At 41.6% G+C, this 18,267-nt stretch overlaps 2 protein-coding genes across 3 annotated transcripts; one reads left to right on the top strand and one right to left on the bottom strand.

Moving 5' to 3' along the window:
* Positions 1–35: 35 nt before the first annotated feature.
* Positions 36–4,671, top strand: LOC121582199 (calcyphosin-like protein). Its single transcript, XM_041897844.2, has 5 exons — positions 36–112; positions 487–628; positions 930–1,107; positions 1,224–1,433; positions 3,914–4,671. The coding sequence occupies exons 2-5, from the start codon at positions 492–494 to the stop codon at positions 4,013–4,015; spliced, it is 627 nt and encodes a 208-aa protein (XP_041753778.1). The 5' UTR covers positions 36–112; positions 487–491; the 3' UTR covers positions 4,016–4,671.
* A 1,796-nt stretch (positions 4,672–6,467) lies between these two features.
* On the bottom strand, positions 6,468–13,969 carry LOC121582194 (interleukin-7 receptor subunit alpha). 2 transcript variants are annotated; one of them, XM_041897837.1, is made up of 8 exons: positions 13,795–13,969; positions 13,468–13,585; positions 13,126–13,277; positions 10,687–10,838; positions 10,326–10,485; positions 10,099–10,192; positions 9,735–9,816; positions 6,468–7,647 (listed from the first exon to the last, which is right to left on the bottom strand). In XM_041897837.1, exons 1-8 carry the CDS (start codon positions 13,874–13,876, stop codon positions 7,234–7,236), a joined length of 1,254 nt encoding a protein of 417 aa, XP_041753771.1. In that variant the 5' UTR covers positions 13,877–13,969; the 3' UTR covers positions 6,468–7,233. The 2 variants fall into 2 exon arrangements, with proteins under 2 accessions (XP_041753771.1, XP_041753772.1); XM_041897838.1 differs by having other exon boundaries at positions 6,468–7,644.
* Between the last annotated feature and the right edge of the window lie 4,298 nt (positions 13,970–18,267).

Genomic DNA, 18,267 nt, shown 5'->3' with positions numbered 1-18,267 from the left:
CAGAAGGCAAGCCCACATTTCTATGGAAACGCGTAGGGGTGGGGACTGGGGAGAGGGGCCGCCGCTGCTGATGTGTTGTTTACAGTTACAGGTTGCAATATTAACTTGTAAGGTAAGTTGCTCGCATCTACAGATAAAGTAGCAAAACAACTCAAACGTATGTTTGGTAAATAAGACGCTAAATATCTAAATGTAACAGTCAGACTTGATTGCAAACATGGTCATAATGCAAACTACTTGCTAGGCTAGTTTGACCGTTCAGCTAGCATGCGCCAGGTGACAACCTGAACCTACCAGTTCCTTTCCCCACTACGCCCTTTTTGTCACAGCTATCGCATAGCTCTAGCTTTATATTTCATGCATCTTTGTCACCAACGTCACTCAAATACTGTACTAGACATCATTGTTAACTGTCTTAATGTTTTCTGTATCAAATCGCACTGTATGCATGGAAATGAGTTATGCATATGTTTTTCCATGCTGCAGGTATCATGGCAGGGACGTCACGACATGATCGGGAGATGGCAGTGAACGCCAAAAAACAGTTGTCTGTGTGCACAGACCCTGTGGAAAGCCTGAGGCTGCAGTGTCTTGCAAGAGGCTCTTCTGGCATCAAAGGCCTGGGCAGGTGAGAGAAAGACTGTATACTTTTATGTGATGGACAGAGTTAATGGTTCTATATCAAGTGTTGCCCAGGAGGTCATCAACATCAAATGTTTGATGCAGTAGTGATTAACAGGCCTACTGTATCAAATATTTCACTAGTCAAGCCTGTAAAGTAGTCTGAATTAAGCTAAGGACAGCTCTTGGTTGGTTTATAAAATACAAGGAATGTTTCAGTAATGTAAACTCCAAGAAATACTGTCTAATTTTCTTCAACAGCTAAGTATTTATATGTTTTCTTCTACAATTGTTTAATTATCTGTCAGAACATTCAAGATAATGGATGATGACAACAACCGTACATTAGATATGAAGGAGTTTATGAAGGGCCTTAATGACTATGGTGTCCTCATCGAGAAAGAGGAAGCCATAGCAATGTTTCAGCGTTTTGACCGGGACAACAGTGGATTCATCGACTTTGATGAATTTCTCCTCACTCTCAGGGTAAATATGAGTGGTAGGGGTAAGCCTCTGACGTACATGATAAGATAAATGTGATCACACTTATGCCATTTGTAAACATTGTGCATTATTTCTGGTTTTGCTGGTTATGATTACAGCCCCCGATGTCCAATGCCAGGAAGGAGGTGATCATGCAGGCATTTAGGAAGCTGGATAAGACTAATGACGGGGTGATCACTATTGAAGATCTGAGGGGGGTTTACAACGTCAAGTACCACCCCAAATATCAAAACGGGGAATGGACAGAGGAGCAAGTATTCCGCAAATTCCTGGACAGCTTCGACTCTCCTTATGACAAGGACGGACAGGTAATACTGATAACATTACACATACAGTACTTGGTCACTTTCAGGCATCAGGGTTGTAAAATATGGAAATGTTGGATAGATATAATAATGGTCTTAGCATCATCCACCTATACTGCTCAACTAACAGCCTGTACATTATTCAGTCAGATATGAATGAGATTATCTGGACGCATATGAGACACATTTCTTAGGCTCCTGACATTTACTGCTTATCTGTGAAACCATCTTAAATTGTTGTTATATTGTATAAGCTACTGCCTTGTTCTTGTTGATCATCATGTCTTATTTCTGGAACACATTAGGTCACACGAGGAGTTCATTAATTACTATGCAGGCGTGAGTGCCTCCATTGATACGGATATCTACTTTATTATCATGATGAAAAGGGCCTGGAAACTTAACTAACGTCTTCTAGATGTTTAGGGTAAAGACTAAAGAGCACTCAACCTTGGGATATGGACAGCAGATGCCATGGTGTTTCCTTCTGCTTATTCTCTATGCAGTAGTTTAGTGGGGTGTAACGCTCTACTTTCAGTTCTTTAGTCCTGTCCTCAAGGTATTTACACTGCTCTTAGAATTTTGGGGCGCTTTAGGCCTATTTCTCAAAGTTGTCAAACTTTCAAAGCTATCAAACTGTTACAGGGCAACATGTACATGGTACAGTACCTAGTAGTGTAATTCTAGTAGAACTGGTAGTTGGTGTAGCTGTGTTTCTCACTGTCAGCCAGCAGATGTCAAGGTTTTATTTTGTCTAGTTCTACACTGAACAAAAATAGAAACGCAACATGCAACACTTTCTAAGATTTTACTGAGTTACAGTTCATATAAGGAAATCAGTCATTTGAAATGAATTCATTAGGCCCTAATCTATGGATTTCACATGACTGGGAATACAGATATACATCTGTTGGTCACAGGTACCTTTAAAAAAAGGTAGGGGAGTGGATCAGACAACCAGTCAGTATCTGGTGCGACCACCATTTGCCTCATGCAGTGCGACACATCTCCTTCGCGTAGAGTTGATCAGGCTGTTGATTGTGACCTTTGGAAATATTTTCCCCACTCCTTTTCAATGGCTGTGCAAAGTTGCTGGATATTGGCGGGAACTGGAACACGCTGTCGTACACGTCGATCCAGATCATCCCAAACATGCTCAATGGGTGACATGTCTGGTGAATATGCAGGCAATGGAAGAACTGGGCCATTTTCAGCTTCCAGGAATTATGTACAAGGGGCATGGGGCCGTGCATTATCATGCTGAAACATGATGTGATGGCGGCGGATGAATGGCATGATAATGGGCCTCAGGATCTCATGACGGTATCTCTGTGCATCGAAATTTCCATCAATAAAATGCAAATGTTTTTGTTGTCCATAGCTTATGCCTGCCTGCCTGCCTGCCCATACCATAACCCCACCACCACCATGAGGCTCTCTGTTTACAACGTTAACATCAGCAAAACGCTCGCCCACACGATGCCATGCACGCTGTCGGCCATCTTCCCGGTACAGTTGAAACCGGGATTCATTTGTGAAGAGCACAACTCCAGCGTGCCAGTGGCCATCGAAGGTGAGCATTTGCCCACTGGTGAGGACGGCAAGCATGCAGATGAGCTTCCCTGAGATGATTTCTGACAATTTGTGCAGAAATTCTAAGATTGTGCAAACCCACAGTTTCATCAGCTGTCCGGATGGCTGGTCTCAGGCAATCCCACAGGTGAAGAAGCCGGATGTGGAGGTCCTGGGCTGGCGTGGTTACACGTGGTCTGCGGTTGTGAGGCCGGTTGGATGTACTGCCAAATTCTCTAAAACGACGTTGGAGGTAGCTTATGGTAGATAAATTAACATTCTATTCTCTGGCAACAACTCTGGTGGACATTCGTGCAGTCAGCATGCCAATTGCACGCTCCCTCAAAACTTGAGACTTTGTGTTGTGTGACAAAACTTCACATTTTAGAGTGGCCTTTTATTGTCCCCAGCACCTTTTGTAATGATTATGCTGTTTAATAAGCTTCTTGATATGCCACACCTGTCAGGTGGATGGATTATCTTGGCAAAGGAGAAACGCTCACGAACAGGAATGTAAACAGATTTGTGCACAACATTTGAGAGAAATAAGCTTTATAGTGTGTACGGAAACTTTCTGGGATCTTTTATTTCAGCCCCTGAAACATGGGACTAACACTTTACATGTTGCGTTTATATTTTTGTTTAGTGTATAATGCACCTTAGTGGCCAGATTAAATAAGCATTTGGACGTTAGATAAAAATGTCTGAATCTGCATTGAGAAACATGAGTATTGATGGATGTAGCAAAAGATTGACACCCTCAGCTCTCATACAACCTTGTCTGTCCCTTTCACCTCTTTGGTGTTCCAGTTTTCAGCCTTATCAGGGCAATGTGGATTTTCTGTCTATCTGACACTGATGGTATAGGCTGGTTCAGTAAGCTCTGTCTGTCACTTCCTCCCCATCTGCAGGTCACCAAGGAGGAGTTTCTGAACTACTACTGCGGAGTCAGCGCCTCCATCGATAGTGATGTCTATTTCATTCTCATGATGAAAAATGCATGGAAATTATGAGTTTTAAGTTGATACATTTATGGTAATGCTTTTTAATGGACAGTTCTTCAAGGTGCCTTCTTAAACGAATATTTCATTATGGAAATCATGTTGACAAACTAATATTTATAATTTCCCAATGATATGCAAATGTTAATGAATGACTTGTTAATATTTTGTGCTATGTGAAAATATGTATTTCAATTAGTCCCTCTCTCCAGAAGCTAACTAACTACATTTGGCTATATTATGTATTGTAGAAAACTGTAGTCCACAGTTTGACGCCTCGATCAGACCGGCAGCGTCATTGCATACCATTTTGTGTAGCTACGCAACTATACTGAACGCATGCATCTACCATACAATTTTATGCATATGTTGGATATATCCAACGTATGCACTACACAGAACGCAATGCAACTGCTTTCCAACGCAATGCTGCAAAGCAAAAGCAGCATTCCTTTGGAAATGAATGTACTTCTGGTGTACCAAAACGCAATGACGCTTTCGGTCTGATTGAGGCGTCAATGTTAGATACAACTTTATGAAGACACAGGAAAAGCATAGAGATCACCTTACATTCAGATTGGTTGAGCAGATACAACATTAATGATAGATCAAAGTACGGTCATTTTAGGGGATGAGAGCATAATAAATTTACTTTTTAATGCATGCAATTTGATCTGTTTAATTTTACATTTTTTACATTTTAGTCATTTAGCAGACGCTCTTATCCAGAGCGACTTACAGGAGCAATTAGGGTTAAGTGCCTTGCTTAAGGGCACATCGACAGATTTTTCACCTAGTCAGCTCGGGGATTAGAACCAGCGACCTTTCGGTTACTGGCACAACGCTCTTACCCACTAAGCTACCTGCCGCCCTACATTTAATAAAATGTTTAAACACAAAATTCACCAACAGTCATTCAGTCTACAAACACCAGATGGCTACAGAAAAAAAAAGCAGTAATATAACGAAGCTGATGATGACTATGTCTAATGCTATGTCTCACCTAAAATGTTCAACAAATTGATCAAGCGTTCTGCATTGAAAATTAATGTATGATAGTACATAGTATAGTAATAGTATAATACAGTGAGGGGAAAAAGTATTTGATCCCCTGCTGATTTTGTACGTTTGCCCACTGACAAAGACATGATCAGTCTATAATTTTAATGTTAGGTTTATTTGAACAGTGAGAGACAGAATAACAACAAAAAAATCCAAAAAAACGCTTGTCAAAAATGTTATAAATTGATAAGCATTTTAATGAGGGAAATAAGTATTTGACCCCTCTGCAAAACATGACTTAGTACTTGGTGGCAAAACCCTTGTTGGCAATCACAGAGGTCAGACATTTCTTGTAGTTGGCCACCAGGTTTGCACACATCTCAGGAGGGATTTGGTTCCACTCCTCTTTGCAGATCTTCTCCAAGTCATTAAGGTTTCGAGGCTGAAGTTTGGCAACTCGAACCTTCAGCTCCCTCCACAGATTTTCTATGGGATTAAGGTCTGGAGACTGGCAAGGCCACTCCAGGACCTTAATGTGCTTCTTCTTGAGCCACTCCTTTGTTGCCTTAGCCATGTGTTTTGGGCCATTGTCATGCTGGAATACCCATCCACGACCCATTTTCAATGCCCTGGCAGAGGGAAGGAAGTTCTCACCCAAGATTTGACAGTACATTGCCCCGTCCATCGTCCCTTTGATGCGGTGAAGTTGTCCTGTCCCCTTAGCAGTAAAACACCCCCAAAGCATAATGTTTCCACCTCCATGTTTGACGGTGGGGATGGTGTTCTTAGGGTCATAGGCAGCATTCCTCCTCCTCAAAACACGTTGAGTTGATGCCAAAGAGCTCGATTTTGGTCTCTTCTGACCACAACACTTTCACCCAGTTCTCCTCTGAATCATTCAGATGTTCATTGGCAAACTTCAGACAGCCCTGTATATGTGCTTTCTTGAGCAGGGAGACCTTGCGGGCGCTGCAGGATTTCAGTCCTTCACGGCGTAGTGTGTTACCAATTGTTTTCTTGGTGACTAATCGCACCAACTGTTGTCACCTTCTCACCAAGCTGCTTGGCGATGGTCTTGTAGCCCATTCCAGCCTTGTGTAGGTCTACAATCTTGTCCCTGACATCCTTGGAGAGCTCTTTGGTCTTGGCCAGGTGGAGAGTTTGGAATCTGATTGATTGATTGCTTCTGTGGACAGGTGTCTTTTATACAGTACATGAGATTAGGAGCACTCCCTTTAAGAGTGTGCTTCTAATCTCAGCTCGTTACCTGTATAAAAGACACCTGGGAGCCAGAAATCTTTCTGATTGAGAGGGGGTCAAATCCTTTTTTCCCTCATTAAAATGCAAACCAATTTATAAAAATTTTTACATCTGGTTTTCTGGATTTTTTTGTTGTTATTCTGTCTCTCACTGTTCAAATAAACCTACCATTAAAATTATAGACTGATCATTTCTTTGTCAGTGGGCAAATGTACAAAATCAGCAGGGGATCAAATACTTGTTTCCCTCACTGTACATTCAAAGTAAAAAACAACATACTGGTAACTGCAGGAAATACAATCATTTATGTGCAAAAAAGACACAAAAAAACGTAATGACACATTTGTCAGATAAACATGGAAATAAGGTTTGATTAATTTATGTATATAAATGTGTAGAAGGGTTTAACCCCTGAGGAATTGAATTATACATTCTAGGTTTACTTTGCAGCTGTTGTCATGGTAAAGTAAAGAGTATCTTTGTGAAGGCCATAAGAAGCAGCAGCGTGTATTGTAATAATTATAATAATATTAGGCCAGGGTGTCACGGTGGCTCAGTATATTATCCTCAGTATAATATACAGAATGGGAAGAAGTGCAAATGCAAAAATAATATATAAAGGAGGGACAGCTTTGTATTTCAAGTTAGTCAAGTCAAGTTCTCCCTTGTCTTGTGCAGCTACCAACAGATTAATAACACAAGACCAAAGAAACACAATGAGGATTATTCCTGTTCTGTCTCCTATCATTTGTAAATAACATGTGCATTGAGTTCTGCTAGTCTCTTGTGATACTGGGAGTCAGTGGATAATCATTTTGAGTCATAGTGGATCAAATAGACTTAAAATAAAAGCAGCCGTTAACAAAGTCACTCAGAGCTCAGAGTAAGAATGTAATAAGCAGCCATAACCTTGAATATATATATATATATCTCTATACATATAATCTATCTCTCTCTCTCTACATCTCTCACTGGATCTGATAGAAACTAGACATGGTGACATACACCTCATCTTGCTGGGTAGCACCTAGCCCCTCAGAACCAACGTTACCATCACTGTCGTCTGTCTCCACGCTCTCCGTGTCACTCTTCAGATCCAGGATGCACATGTTGGAGTCAGTGCTCCCAGCCCCAAAGTTGAGGTGCTCTCCTGGGGACTCACACCTCAACAGTATGGCCTCCGACCCTCCAGTACTGGTGCTATGGCAGGACTTCGTATCCCCATCACACTCTTGAATGAGGCATTGATCTTTGACCTCAGTGAGGTATTGGGCGTCAGAGTCAGTGGGTTGGGCAGTAACGTGCTGCTCCCCGGCCAGCTCCACCGGCTGGATGTTGAGATCACTGAACACCTCAGGGTTGAAGCTCAGAGGTTGGCCCTGCTGGGTCACAGGAAAGAGACAAGATAAACCAATATCCTCCTAACTCATTATGGACATTATTGTTCCCAGTCTAGTTCATATCAGAGGATTTACACTACATGACCAAAATGCTCGTCGAACATCTCATTCCAAAATCATGTGCATTAATATGGAGTTGGTCCCCCTTTGCTGCTATAACCGCCTCCACTCTTCTGGGAAGGCTTTCCACTAGAGGTTGGAACATTGCTGCGGGGACTTGATTCCATTCAGCCACAAGAGCATTCGTGAGGTCGGGCACTGATGTTGGGCGATTAGGCCTGGCTCGCAGTCAGCGTTCCAATTCATCCCAAAGGTGTTCGATGGGGTTGAGGTCAGGGCTCTGTGCAGGCCAGTCAAGTTCTTCCACATGGATCTCGACAAACCATTTCTGTATGGACCTCGCTTTATGCATGGGGGCATTGTCATTCTGCAACAGGAAGGGGCCTTCCCCAAACTGTTGCCACAAAGTTGGAAGCACAGAATCATCTAGAATGTCATTGTATGCTGTAGTGTTAAGATTTCCCTTCACTGGAACTAAGGGGCCTAGCCCGAAACATGAAAAACAGCCCCAGACCATTATTCCTCCTCCACCAAACTTTACAGTTGGTGCTATGCGTTCGGGAAGGTAGTGTTCTCCTGGCATCTGCCAAAGCCAGATTCGTCTGTCGGACTGCCAGATGGTGAAGCGTGATTCATCACCTCAGAGAATGTGTTTCCACTGCTCCAGAGTCCAATGGCGGAGAGCTTTACACCACTCCAGACGACGTTTGGCATTGTGCATGGTGATCTTAGGCTTGTGTGTGGCTGATTGGCCATGGAAACCCATTTCATGAAGCCCCCGACTAACAGTTCTTGTGCTGACATTGCTTCCAGTGAGAGTTTGGAACTCGGTAGTGAGTGTTGCAACCGAGGACAGACTATTTTTACGCGCTACGCGCTTCAGTACTCGGCTGTCCCGTTCTATGAGCTTGTGTGGCCGCTTCGCGTCTGAGCCGTTGTTGCTCCTAAACATTTCCACTTCACAATAACAGCACTTATAGTTGACCGGGACAGCTCTAGAAGGGCAGAAATTTGACGAACTGACTTGTTGGAAAGGTGGCATCACGTTGAAAGTCACTGAGCTCTTCAGTAAGGCCATTCTACTGCCAAAGTTTGTCTATGGAGATTGCATAGCTGTGTGCTGGATTTTATATACGTTTCAGCAACAGGTGTGGCTGAAATAGCAGAATCCACTAATAGGAATGGGTGTCCACATACTTCTGTATATACAGTGCATTCGGGAAGTATTCAGACCCCTTCCCTTTTTCCACATTTTGTTACGTTACAGCCTTATTCTAAAATGGATTAAATTATATATTTTCCTCATTAATCTACACACAATTCCCCATAACGACAAACCGAAAACAGGTTTTTAGAAATGTTTGCAAATGTATACAAATAAAAAACAGAAAGACCTTATTTACATAAGTATTCAGACCCTTTGCTTTGAGTCTCGAAATTGAGCTCAGGTGCATCCTGTTTCCATTGATCATCCTTGAGATGTTTCTGCAAATTGATTGGAGTCCACCTGTGGTAAATCCAATCGATTGGACATGATTTGGAAAGGCACACACCTGTCTATAAGGTCCCACAGTTGACAGTGCATGTCAGAGCAAAAACCAAGCCATGAAGTCGAAGGAATTGTCCGTAGGGCTCAGAGACAGGATTGTGTCGAGGCACAGATCTGGGGAAGGTTACCAAAAACATTCTGCAGCATTGAAGGTCCCCAAGAACACAGTGGCCTCCATCATTCTTAAATGGAAGATGTTTGGAACCACCAAGACTCTTCCTAGAGCTGGCCGCCCGGCCAAACTGAGCAAGAACTCTCAAGACTGTAATCGCTGCCAAAGGTGCTTCAACAAAGTACTGAGTAAAGGGTCTGAATACTTATGTAAATGTGATATTTCATTATGGGGTATTGTGTTTAGATTGATGAGGAAACTTTTTTTTTTTTTATAAGGCTGTAACGTAACAAAATGTGGAAAAAGTCAAGGGGTCTGAATACTTTCCGAATGCACTGTATAGTGTACCTTCATTGGCTCGTAGGTCTGGACGATCTGGAGAAGTGTGTGTTTGGGATGTGGAATGCTTGGCCATATGAAGGAATGTATTCTGTGAGGAAAGAGAGACATGAGAGAGGCTGACATGGAGGACATGCACATACACACACACACACACACACACACACACACGTACACACACACACACGTACACACACACACACGTACACACACACGTACACACACACACACACGTACACACACACGTACACACACACACACACACACACACGTACACACTCACACACACACACGTACACACACACACACACACGTACACACACACACACAAAATATGATTTGCAGAGGAAAAGGAGACCAACTTAATACTCACTGTTTTCTCCAGAAAATACTAACTGCCAAAGTCACCAGCAGCAGATCAAAAATGGCCACAATGAGTGAGTAGGTCAGCATCTGCACATTTGTCTCTGTAGGGGAGTGGGGAGAGAAAGAGAGCAGAGACAATGCATGTGACTCCCATTTCCTCTACCCTCAATCACTTCCAAATGCACAGTCTCGATATCATGCTATACTTTTTAGACGCCGTAAGTCTTTTTTTACCTGCGTCTGTTCTGAAACTGAGAGAGGCACTCCATTCACTCCAGCTACCATCAAAGTACTTCCCGTTTGGCTTGGCTCGAACCTTGACGTGATACTCTGTGTTCTTATGGAGGTACTCGTCCCCCTCGATGATCAGAGGCTGATAGGTTATGTTTTGAACCTATGAACAGGGTACACCATAAAATAAGAAAAAGACAAGAAATTGTATTCATAGAATATACTGTACTATACAGAGTAACTACAGTGTTGTTAAATAATTATTATTTCTGATTAAATTAAAGGGAAATATAATAAATATAAATCATATAATTAAGCGTTTGTATCTACAAATCCAAGAAAAATAGGTTTTTAGCTACTGTACCAGAGTATTTTTGACACTCCAGATGCGAAATTGGAACAGTTGATTGTTGGGTTTCAGGTAATCATTTAGGTATGGATTCCCAATGTAAATAAAAGCCTGGTTGGAGCTCCACAGAAATGTGACATTCACCACCCAAGGACTCATGGGTTTAACTGAACCGTAAAGATGAACAAATGAACAAGAAACAGAGGATAAGTGTTAAGGGTAATCGATGAAGGATACAACTAAGGGCTATCAATTGATGGAAGATGTCATGTAAGAATGTGTCATGGTACTGTCATTCGAACATAGTGTCTTCACTGACATTTTCAACCTCTCCCTGACCCAGTCTGTAATACCTACAGTACCAGTCAAAAGTTTGGACACACCTACTCATTCAAGGGTTTTACTTTATTTATACTATTTTCTACATTGTAGAATAATAGTGAAGACATCAAAACTATGAAATGACACATGGAATCATGTAGTAACCAAAAAAGTGCTAAACAAATCAAAATAGATTTTAGATTTTAGATTCTTCAAAGTAGTAACCCTTTGCCTTGATGACAGCTTTGCACACTCTTGGCATTCTCTCAACCAGCTTCACCTGGAATGCTTTTCAGTCTCTTGATGGAGTTCCCACATATGCTGAGCACTTGTTGGCTGCTTTTCCTTCACTCTGCGGTCCAACTCATCCCAAACCATCTCAATTGGGTTGAGGTTGGGTAATTGTGGAGGCCAGGCCATCTGATGCAGCACTCCATCAATCTCCTTCATGGTCAAATAGCCCTTACACAGCCTGGAGGTGTGTTTTGGGTCATTGTCCTGTTGAAAAACAAATGATAGTCCCACTAAGCGCAAACCAGATTGGATGGCGTATTACTGCAGAATGCTGTGGTAGCCATGCTGGTTAAGTGTGCCTTGAATTCTAAATAAATCACTGACAGTGTCACCAGCAAAGCACTCCCACACCATCACACCTGCTCCTCCATGCTTCACGGTGGAATCCACACATGCGGAGATATCATCAGTTCACCTACTCTGCGTCTAACAAAGACACGGCGGTTGGAACCAAAAATCTCAAATTTGGACTCCAGACCAAAGGACAGATTTCCACCGGTCTAATGTCCATTGCTCGTGTTTCTTGGCCCAAGCAAGTCTCTTCTTCTTATTGGTGTCCTTTAGTAGTGGTTTATTTGCAGCAATTCGACCATGAAGGCTTGATTCACGCAGTCCCCTCTGAACAGTTGATGTTGAGATGTGTCTGTGACTTGAACTCTGTGAAGCATTTATTTGGGCTGCAATTTCTGAGGCTGGTAACTCTAATGAACTTATCCTCTGCAGCAGAGGTACCTCTGGGTCTTCCTTTCCTGTGGCGGTCCTCATGAGAGCCAGTTTCATCATAGCGCTTGATGGTTTTTGCGACTGCACTTGAAGAAACTTTCAAAGTTCTTGAAATGTTCCGTATTGACTGACCTTCATGTCTTAAAGTATCGATGGACTGTCGTTTCTCTTTGCTTATTTAAGCTGTTCTTGCCATAATATAGACTTGGTATTTTACCAAATAGGGCTATCTCCAGCCACCCAAGTCATAGACTGTTCTCTCTACTACGATGCACCAAGTCTGGAACCAACAGGACTCTGACAGCTTCTACCCCAAGCCATAAGGCTGCTAAATTGTTAATTAAAAAGATAACCAATAGGCCTCCCAGGCTGTGTCGCAGCCAGCCGCGACCGGGAGACCCATGAGGCGGCGCACAATTGGCCCAGCTTCGTCCGGGTTAGGGGAGGGTTTGGCCTGCCATGATGTCCTTGTCCTATCGTGCTCTAGTGGGCTGGGCGTATGTACGCTGACTTCGGTTGCCAGTTGTACGGTGTTTCCTCTGACACATTGGTGCGGCTGGCTTCCGGGTTAAGCAAGCAGTGTGTCAAGAAGCAGTGCAGGGTCGTGTTTCAGAGGACGCATGGCTCTCGACCTTCGCCCCTCCCGAGTCCGTACGGGAGTTGCAGCGATGGGACAAGACTGTAACTACCAATTGGATATCACGAAATTGGGGAGAAAAAAGGGGTGAACAAAATAAATATAACCAACTATTTTCATTGACCCTTTTTTCACTAACTCTTCTGACTCATCACATACGCTGCTGCTACTGTTTATTATCTATGTTGCCTAGTCACTTTATCCCTACCTATAAACATACAGTACATGTACTGTCTGCCTCAATTACCTCATACCCCTGCACATCGACTCGGTACTACCCATGTATATAGCCAAGTCACCGTTACTCATTGTGTATTTATTCCTCTTGTTTTTCTAATATTCTATATTTATTTTTTTGCATTGTTGGAAAAGTACCCGTAAGTAAGCATTTTCACTGTTCGTCTACACCTGTTGTTTACGAAGCATGTGACAAATTGGTGTAATTTAGGGTGAGAAGGTATGAAATGATGATAACTTACTTATTTTTGCCAAGATAATTGTTTTCCAAAATGTGCTGCCTCTATTTAATTGAATGGTGAGATTATACAGCGGCAGAGTGGCCAGGTCCGTAAATGTGACATTATTCCCATTCTCTGTCAGACAGCGTTGCTCATCACTGCTCTCGCTGTAGCTGTAAACATAATGTTCATAAAATCAGATTTGAGGAATAATTTCCTAATCTATCTGAGGATTCTACACATTTGGATATCTGAATGTGCAGTAAGGGTGGAGTTCTTCTACCCATGATTTTTGTCCTATGTGTTGTATAAGCTCCTAACTAACACAGCTGATGTTCAGTGGTCTTCTAGGAGGTTCGTTACCAAAGAGTCATGGCTTTTACGTCCTCTATTTCATCATCTTCATTGTCATCGTCAAGGTGGCAGGTTAGGGTGTTTGGTGACAACAGACTGAGATGAGAAGTGCAGAGTATTCTGGGTTCTGGGAGGGAAATGAAAGAAGTTCAGCAATTTAGATGAGGTCAAGAGCAGCAAATCCAGATACATTTTGTCAACTAAAGAAATGGTATGGAGTGAGAATTAACAGTCAATGATGCACCATCACTGTATTTGTGGACACAAACGTTGCAGTGAATGTAAATCATTCTTAAAGAGAATTACAATAACTCTAAAAGAGAAAAGGCAGCTCACCATTGTCAGCCCATTCTCTTCCACTTTGAGAGTGCACCAGAACCGGGAGAAGGACTAGGGCAATCCACAGGCTGTATGCCATTTCTCACAAAGCTGTCACACTAACGTAAGATGTAGCTAGTGGCCCCACACACTGCGGTGTTAGACTCTGGGGCACACAAGCACAAGGAACTCAAAGTGATGTCTCAGCTGTTTCAATGAACTGTCAGTATAAATATCCATAGGAGAGCAGAAAAGAGAGAGAGAGTGGAAGGAAGAGGGAGTGGCAAAATTAGAGAGAGCGAGAGGGCGGGGGCAGAGAAGGGTTTTTTGGGTCCATATACGCTTAGGCAATTGTCAGGTTATATTCTTGAAAGACAGAGCCCTGTGATATCCATGAGAGTAGTATGGATACTCATCCAATTGTCGGGTTATATTATTCTGATATTGACGGGCTAACCATAACTTCAAGATTTGTATTATACTTGTTTATTATGAGCACACTACTCTCAGGGATATCACAGGGTCAGTCTTTCAAGGTTTATCTGGCCAGGTCACATTCCTATATGATAATTTCAGATAGTTGTTTGTGTGAGAACGTTCTAGGAAAAGGGGAGGTGTTGGGTGCCAATATGTTCAGTGCTCCAAGCATTACAATATGAGAAAGGTTTGCTGTTATGGAGACCTTGTATATTTACACAGACAGAAGAATATATTATTTTCTTATTTTTAAACACTTGTGTTTTTTCATAGCGTAAGGAACTGGTCATTTGAACATTAGAATACTTTTCAGCTTTCTTTGCTATTGTGCAACAACCTGTGCATTTACTATTGTGCAACAACCTGTGCATTTACTAATGTGCAACAACCTGTGCATTTGCTATTGTGCAACAACCTGTGCATTTGCTATTGTGCAACAACCTGTGCATTTGCTATTGTGCAACAACCTGTGCATTTACTATTGTGCAACAACCTGTGCATTTACTATTGTGCAACAACCTGTGCATTTGCTATTGTGCAACAACCTGTGCATTTACTATTGTGCAACAACCTGTGCATTTACTATTGTGCAACAACCTGTGCATTTGCTATTGTGAAACAACCTGTGCATTTGCTATTGTGCAACAACCTGTGCATTTACTATCGTGCAACAACCTGTGCATTTACTAATGTGAAACAACCTGTGCATTTACTATTGTGCAACAACCTGTGCTACGTGCATTTAAAAAGAAGATAGTCTTCCTCTCCGTGTACCAACAACCATGAAGAGAAAAACAAACCAGTAACCTACAAACCACTTCCTGTCAACTCAAGTTAACTGGTTTGGTTTCAAATGAGGCCAGAACGTACTCAACTTACTCAACACTAACCTTATCACTGAACAAGAGTTTGAGTTTGAATAATTCTTCACAATCTATATATCCTTTATTGCTTGCCAAAATATAAAATCAGAAAAAGGAGTTCACACCATTTCCCATTATAGGATGTTGTGAAGATGACTTGACACTTGGCATGCTTGTTTTAACAGTTTCAGTATTACAATGATAAGGTTCCATTGCATTTGTGGTATGACTAATGTGTCCTGGACAGGAAAGAAAATCCCCTTACTGTTTATAATTTCCCAACATTTTCATGTTATGTCTAGAGACCAACTTAACTACCAAGGAAAGCATTTGATTTGGGCTATTCTGAATTCAGCATGTTTTTTTGCAGCACTTTAAAATGTCAATTTGTATTTGTATTCATATTCTGTTTTCTGTCTTTCAATTCAGTCTTAATTTGGTTTGGAATGCCCCCATAGTTTCTATTCACTATTTATTCTAGTGACCCATTTTTGTTAAATAACCACAAGGCTGTGCTTCTATACTTTGGCACACCATATGATTACTTCCTTACCACAGAAGAGAGCACAGCAAAAGCTGGTCAGACCTGTGGTCTATTGGGCTTGGTATTACTTAACACAGATCGGACACCTATGCATACCCCACAAGACATGCCACCAGAGGTTTCTTTACAATCCCCAAGTCAAGATCAGACTATGGGAGGCGCACAGTACTATATAGAGCCATGACTACATGGAACTCTATTCCACATCAGGTAACTGATGCAAGCAGTAGAATCAGATTTAAAAACAGATAAAAATACACCTTATGGAACAGCGGGGACTGTGAAGAGACACACACACACAGGAACAAACATACGCAGTGGTGGAAATTGAGTAAATGTAAAGATACCTTCATAGAAAATGAATAAAGTTAAGTTCACCCAATTAAATTATACTTGAGTAAAAGTATTTGGTTTAAAATATACTTAAGTATCAAAAGTAAAAGTAAAAGTATAAATAATTTCAAATTCCTTATATTAAGCAAACCAGACAGCACCATATATTTAAAAACATTTTTTTATGGATAGCCAGGGGCACACTCCAACATTCAGACATAATTTACAAATGAAGCATGTGTGTTTAGTGAGTCCGCCAGATCAGAGGCAGTAGGGATGACCAGGGATATTCTGTTGATAAGTGCGTGAATCGGACCATTTTCCATGCAACGAGTACTTTTGGGTGTCAAGGAAAATGTATAGAGTAAAAAGTACATTATTTTCTTAAGGAATGTAGTGAAGTAAAAGAAGTAAAAAATATAAATAGTTAAGTACTTTACACCACTGGACACACGCATACACGCACACACGCTAGCACACGCACTCTACACACAAGTACATTGTAGTATTGTTGTATGGTGGTTTTATACAATTTGTATTGTAGATATGTAGTGCTATAATTCTGTTATATGATGTACTGTTTTATCTTTTGTTTTATGTGTGATGTAAGTGCCTAATGTGTTTGGACCCTTGGCAGCAGCTAATGGGGATCCCTAATAAATAAATAAAATAAAATAAACCTAATGTGTTTATCAGGATTTAACATTAACCTAGATCTTTCATATTGTGAAGGAGGATTGGAGGGAAGGTGAGGGATCCGTGTGTGTGTGTTGGTACCTGCGGGTGCCCGTGGGTGGAGGGTAGATGTTGGTGTGAGCTCTCGAATGTGTATGTGGGTGGCAGCTGTGGTTCCGATGCTGGGTTTGGTGTAGAAGAAAGATGAGAAAAACATGTAGGGGAAGGGAAAGAATCCTATTCCTCTATACACTCACTGGCTTTTGAACTGTTTACATTGAGGGGCAACCTCTTATGAGAGATTACTGATTACAAAACAGGATCAAGGAGTTTGCCAGCTAACTTGCCTAAATATTCTGAAATAACTGTTTGTTTTTTGAAAGATTGAAATAGGCATGGTCTAATACAACTGTTTATCAAAGTAAGCCGTCTGGCCTTCACACGTGATTGCCTGTGTTACACTGATACCTGCGTAAGGTCAAAGGTTAGTTAACACTTGCCTAGCAGCACACCGTTCTACATCTGATTCTACAGCGTTCTGAGGAAACAACCAGCTTGCCCCCCCTCACCCCATGAAACCACAAGCTGGTGGCCTTATCTCTACACTCATCTCACAAACATAATCTGCTGTGGTTTTATACCGCATGGTTTTATAGCGCTCAACACAGGCCTGGGAATCTGTTCCCTAGTCTGTTTTGCACTCTCTTGGTGCTGTCTAGATCCTTATCCTTTGACTGTGTGTAAAGACTATTTAGTGCTTGTAGGTGGAGGATGATGCATGGTCCCTGTGTGCTGGTGAAACGGGTCAAACTGTAGTAATGTATTGAAAAGCAACAGCAAAAACCTCAAACACAGAAAAAATCACATAATTAAAGAGCGACTGCTCCTAAAAAGCAACTTTTCATTTTGAAAATGGCCTATGTGGCATCAATATGAAACATTTATTCTAGTGTAAAATTGACTACAACGTGTAAATAGGATCATTTTTGTCATAAAGTCAACCTCGTCCAAAACTGAGAGATGATAGGAAAAAATGGTATGTCACTGAATGAAGGGTACCATAACAGTTTTCCGTTGGTTGGGTTTATTTTAATCCTGCCCAGATGCCCACAGCTGGCAGCACCCAAGTAATCATACATTTGGAGCGCAGCTGCACGGGACCCGATCGTAATGCCCATGGTCAATTTGGTTGTACATTCGATATCCCTATGGGGCAAGTTAGGGACCATTAGTAAATTACACAATGTACAAGGGACAATATTTTAAAAGGTCAATAGCTCCAAATTTCAATGACTTAAAAACCTCAAACCAACTAAATTGTAGAAATTCATATACAAATATTGAAAGCATTTAATTAGTCAACTAAAAGATGTGCAACATGAAAATATTGTCTCATTTACATTGTGTACTTTTATTGATGGTCCCGAACTAGCCTCAGAGATAGTCTATCCAAAGTCAAACCAACTTTGCCACAGTCACACACCAGCCGGCTGAAGCTAATTGGCTAAATGATTTGGCTAACTTTTCCCACCTGCAAACACACACAGGAGACACCCACATCAAAGCACACCCCGAAACCAACTCACTTTGGAATTCAGT

This window comes from Coregonus clupeaformis, chromosome 15 (assembly GCF_020615455.1).
Source record: "Coregonus clupeaformis isolate EN_2021a chromosome 15, ASM2061545v1, whole genome shotgun sequence".
Classification (NCBI taxonomy): domain Eukaryota; kingdom Metazoa; phylum Chordata; class Actinopteri; order Salmoniformes; family Salmonidae; genus Coregonus; species Coregonus clupeaformis.
Note: the sequence above shows the minus strand (reverse complement) of the source record. Positions and strands in the feature narration are given on the sequence as shown.

Excerpts from the sequence above, each read along its gene's own strand:
- LOC121582199 (XM_041897844.2), top strand. The coding sequence starts at position 492 with ATGGCAGGGACGTCACGACATGATCGGGAGATGGCAGTGAACGCCAAA. Across the intron at positions 629-929 it reads GGCATCAAAGGCCTGGGCAG|AACATTCAAGATAATGGATG; the intron begins GTGAGAGAAAGA and ends ATTATCTGTCAG. Across the intron at positions 1,108-1,223 it reads AATTTCTCCTCACTCTCAGG|CCCCCGATGTCCAATGCCAG; the intron begins GTAAATATGAGT and ends TTATGATTACAG.
- LOC121582194 (XM_041897837.1), bottom strand. The coding sequence starts at position 13,876 with ATGGCATACAGCCTGTGGATTGCCCTAGTCCTTCTCCCGGTTCTGGTG. Across the intron at positions 13,586-13,794 it reads AAGAGAATGGGCTGACAATG|AACCCAGAATACTCTGCACT; the intron begins GTGAGCTGCCTT and ends TTTCCCTCCCAG. Across the intron at positions 7,648-9,734 it reads AGACCTACGAGCCAATGAAG|CAGGGCCAACCTCTGAGCTT; the intron begins GTACACTATACA and ends CCTGTGACCCAG.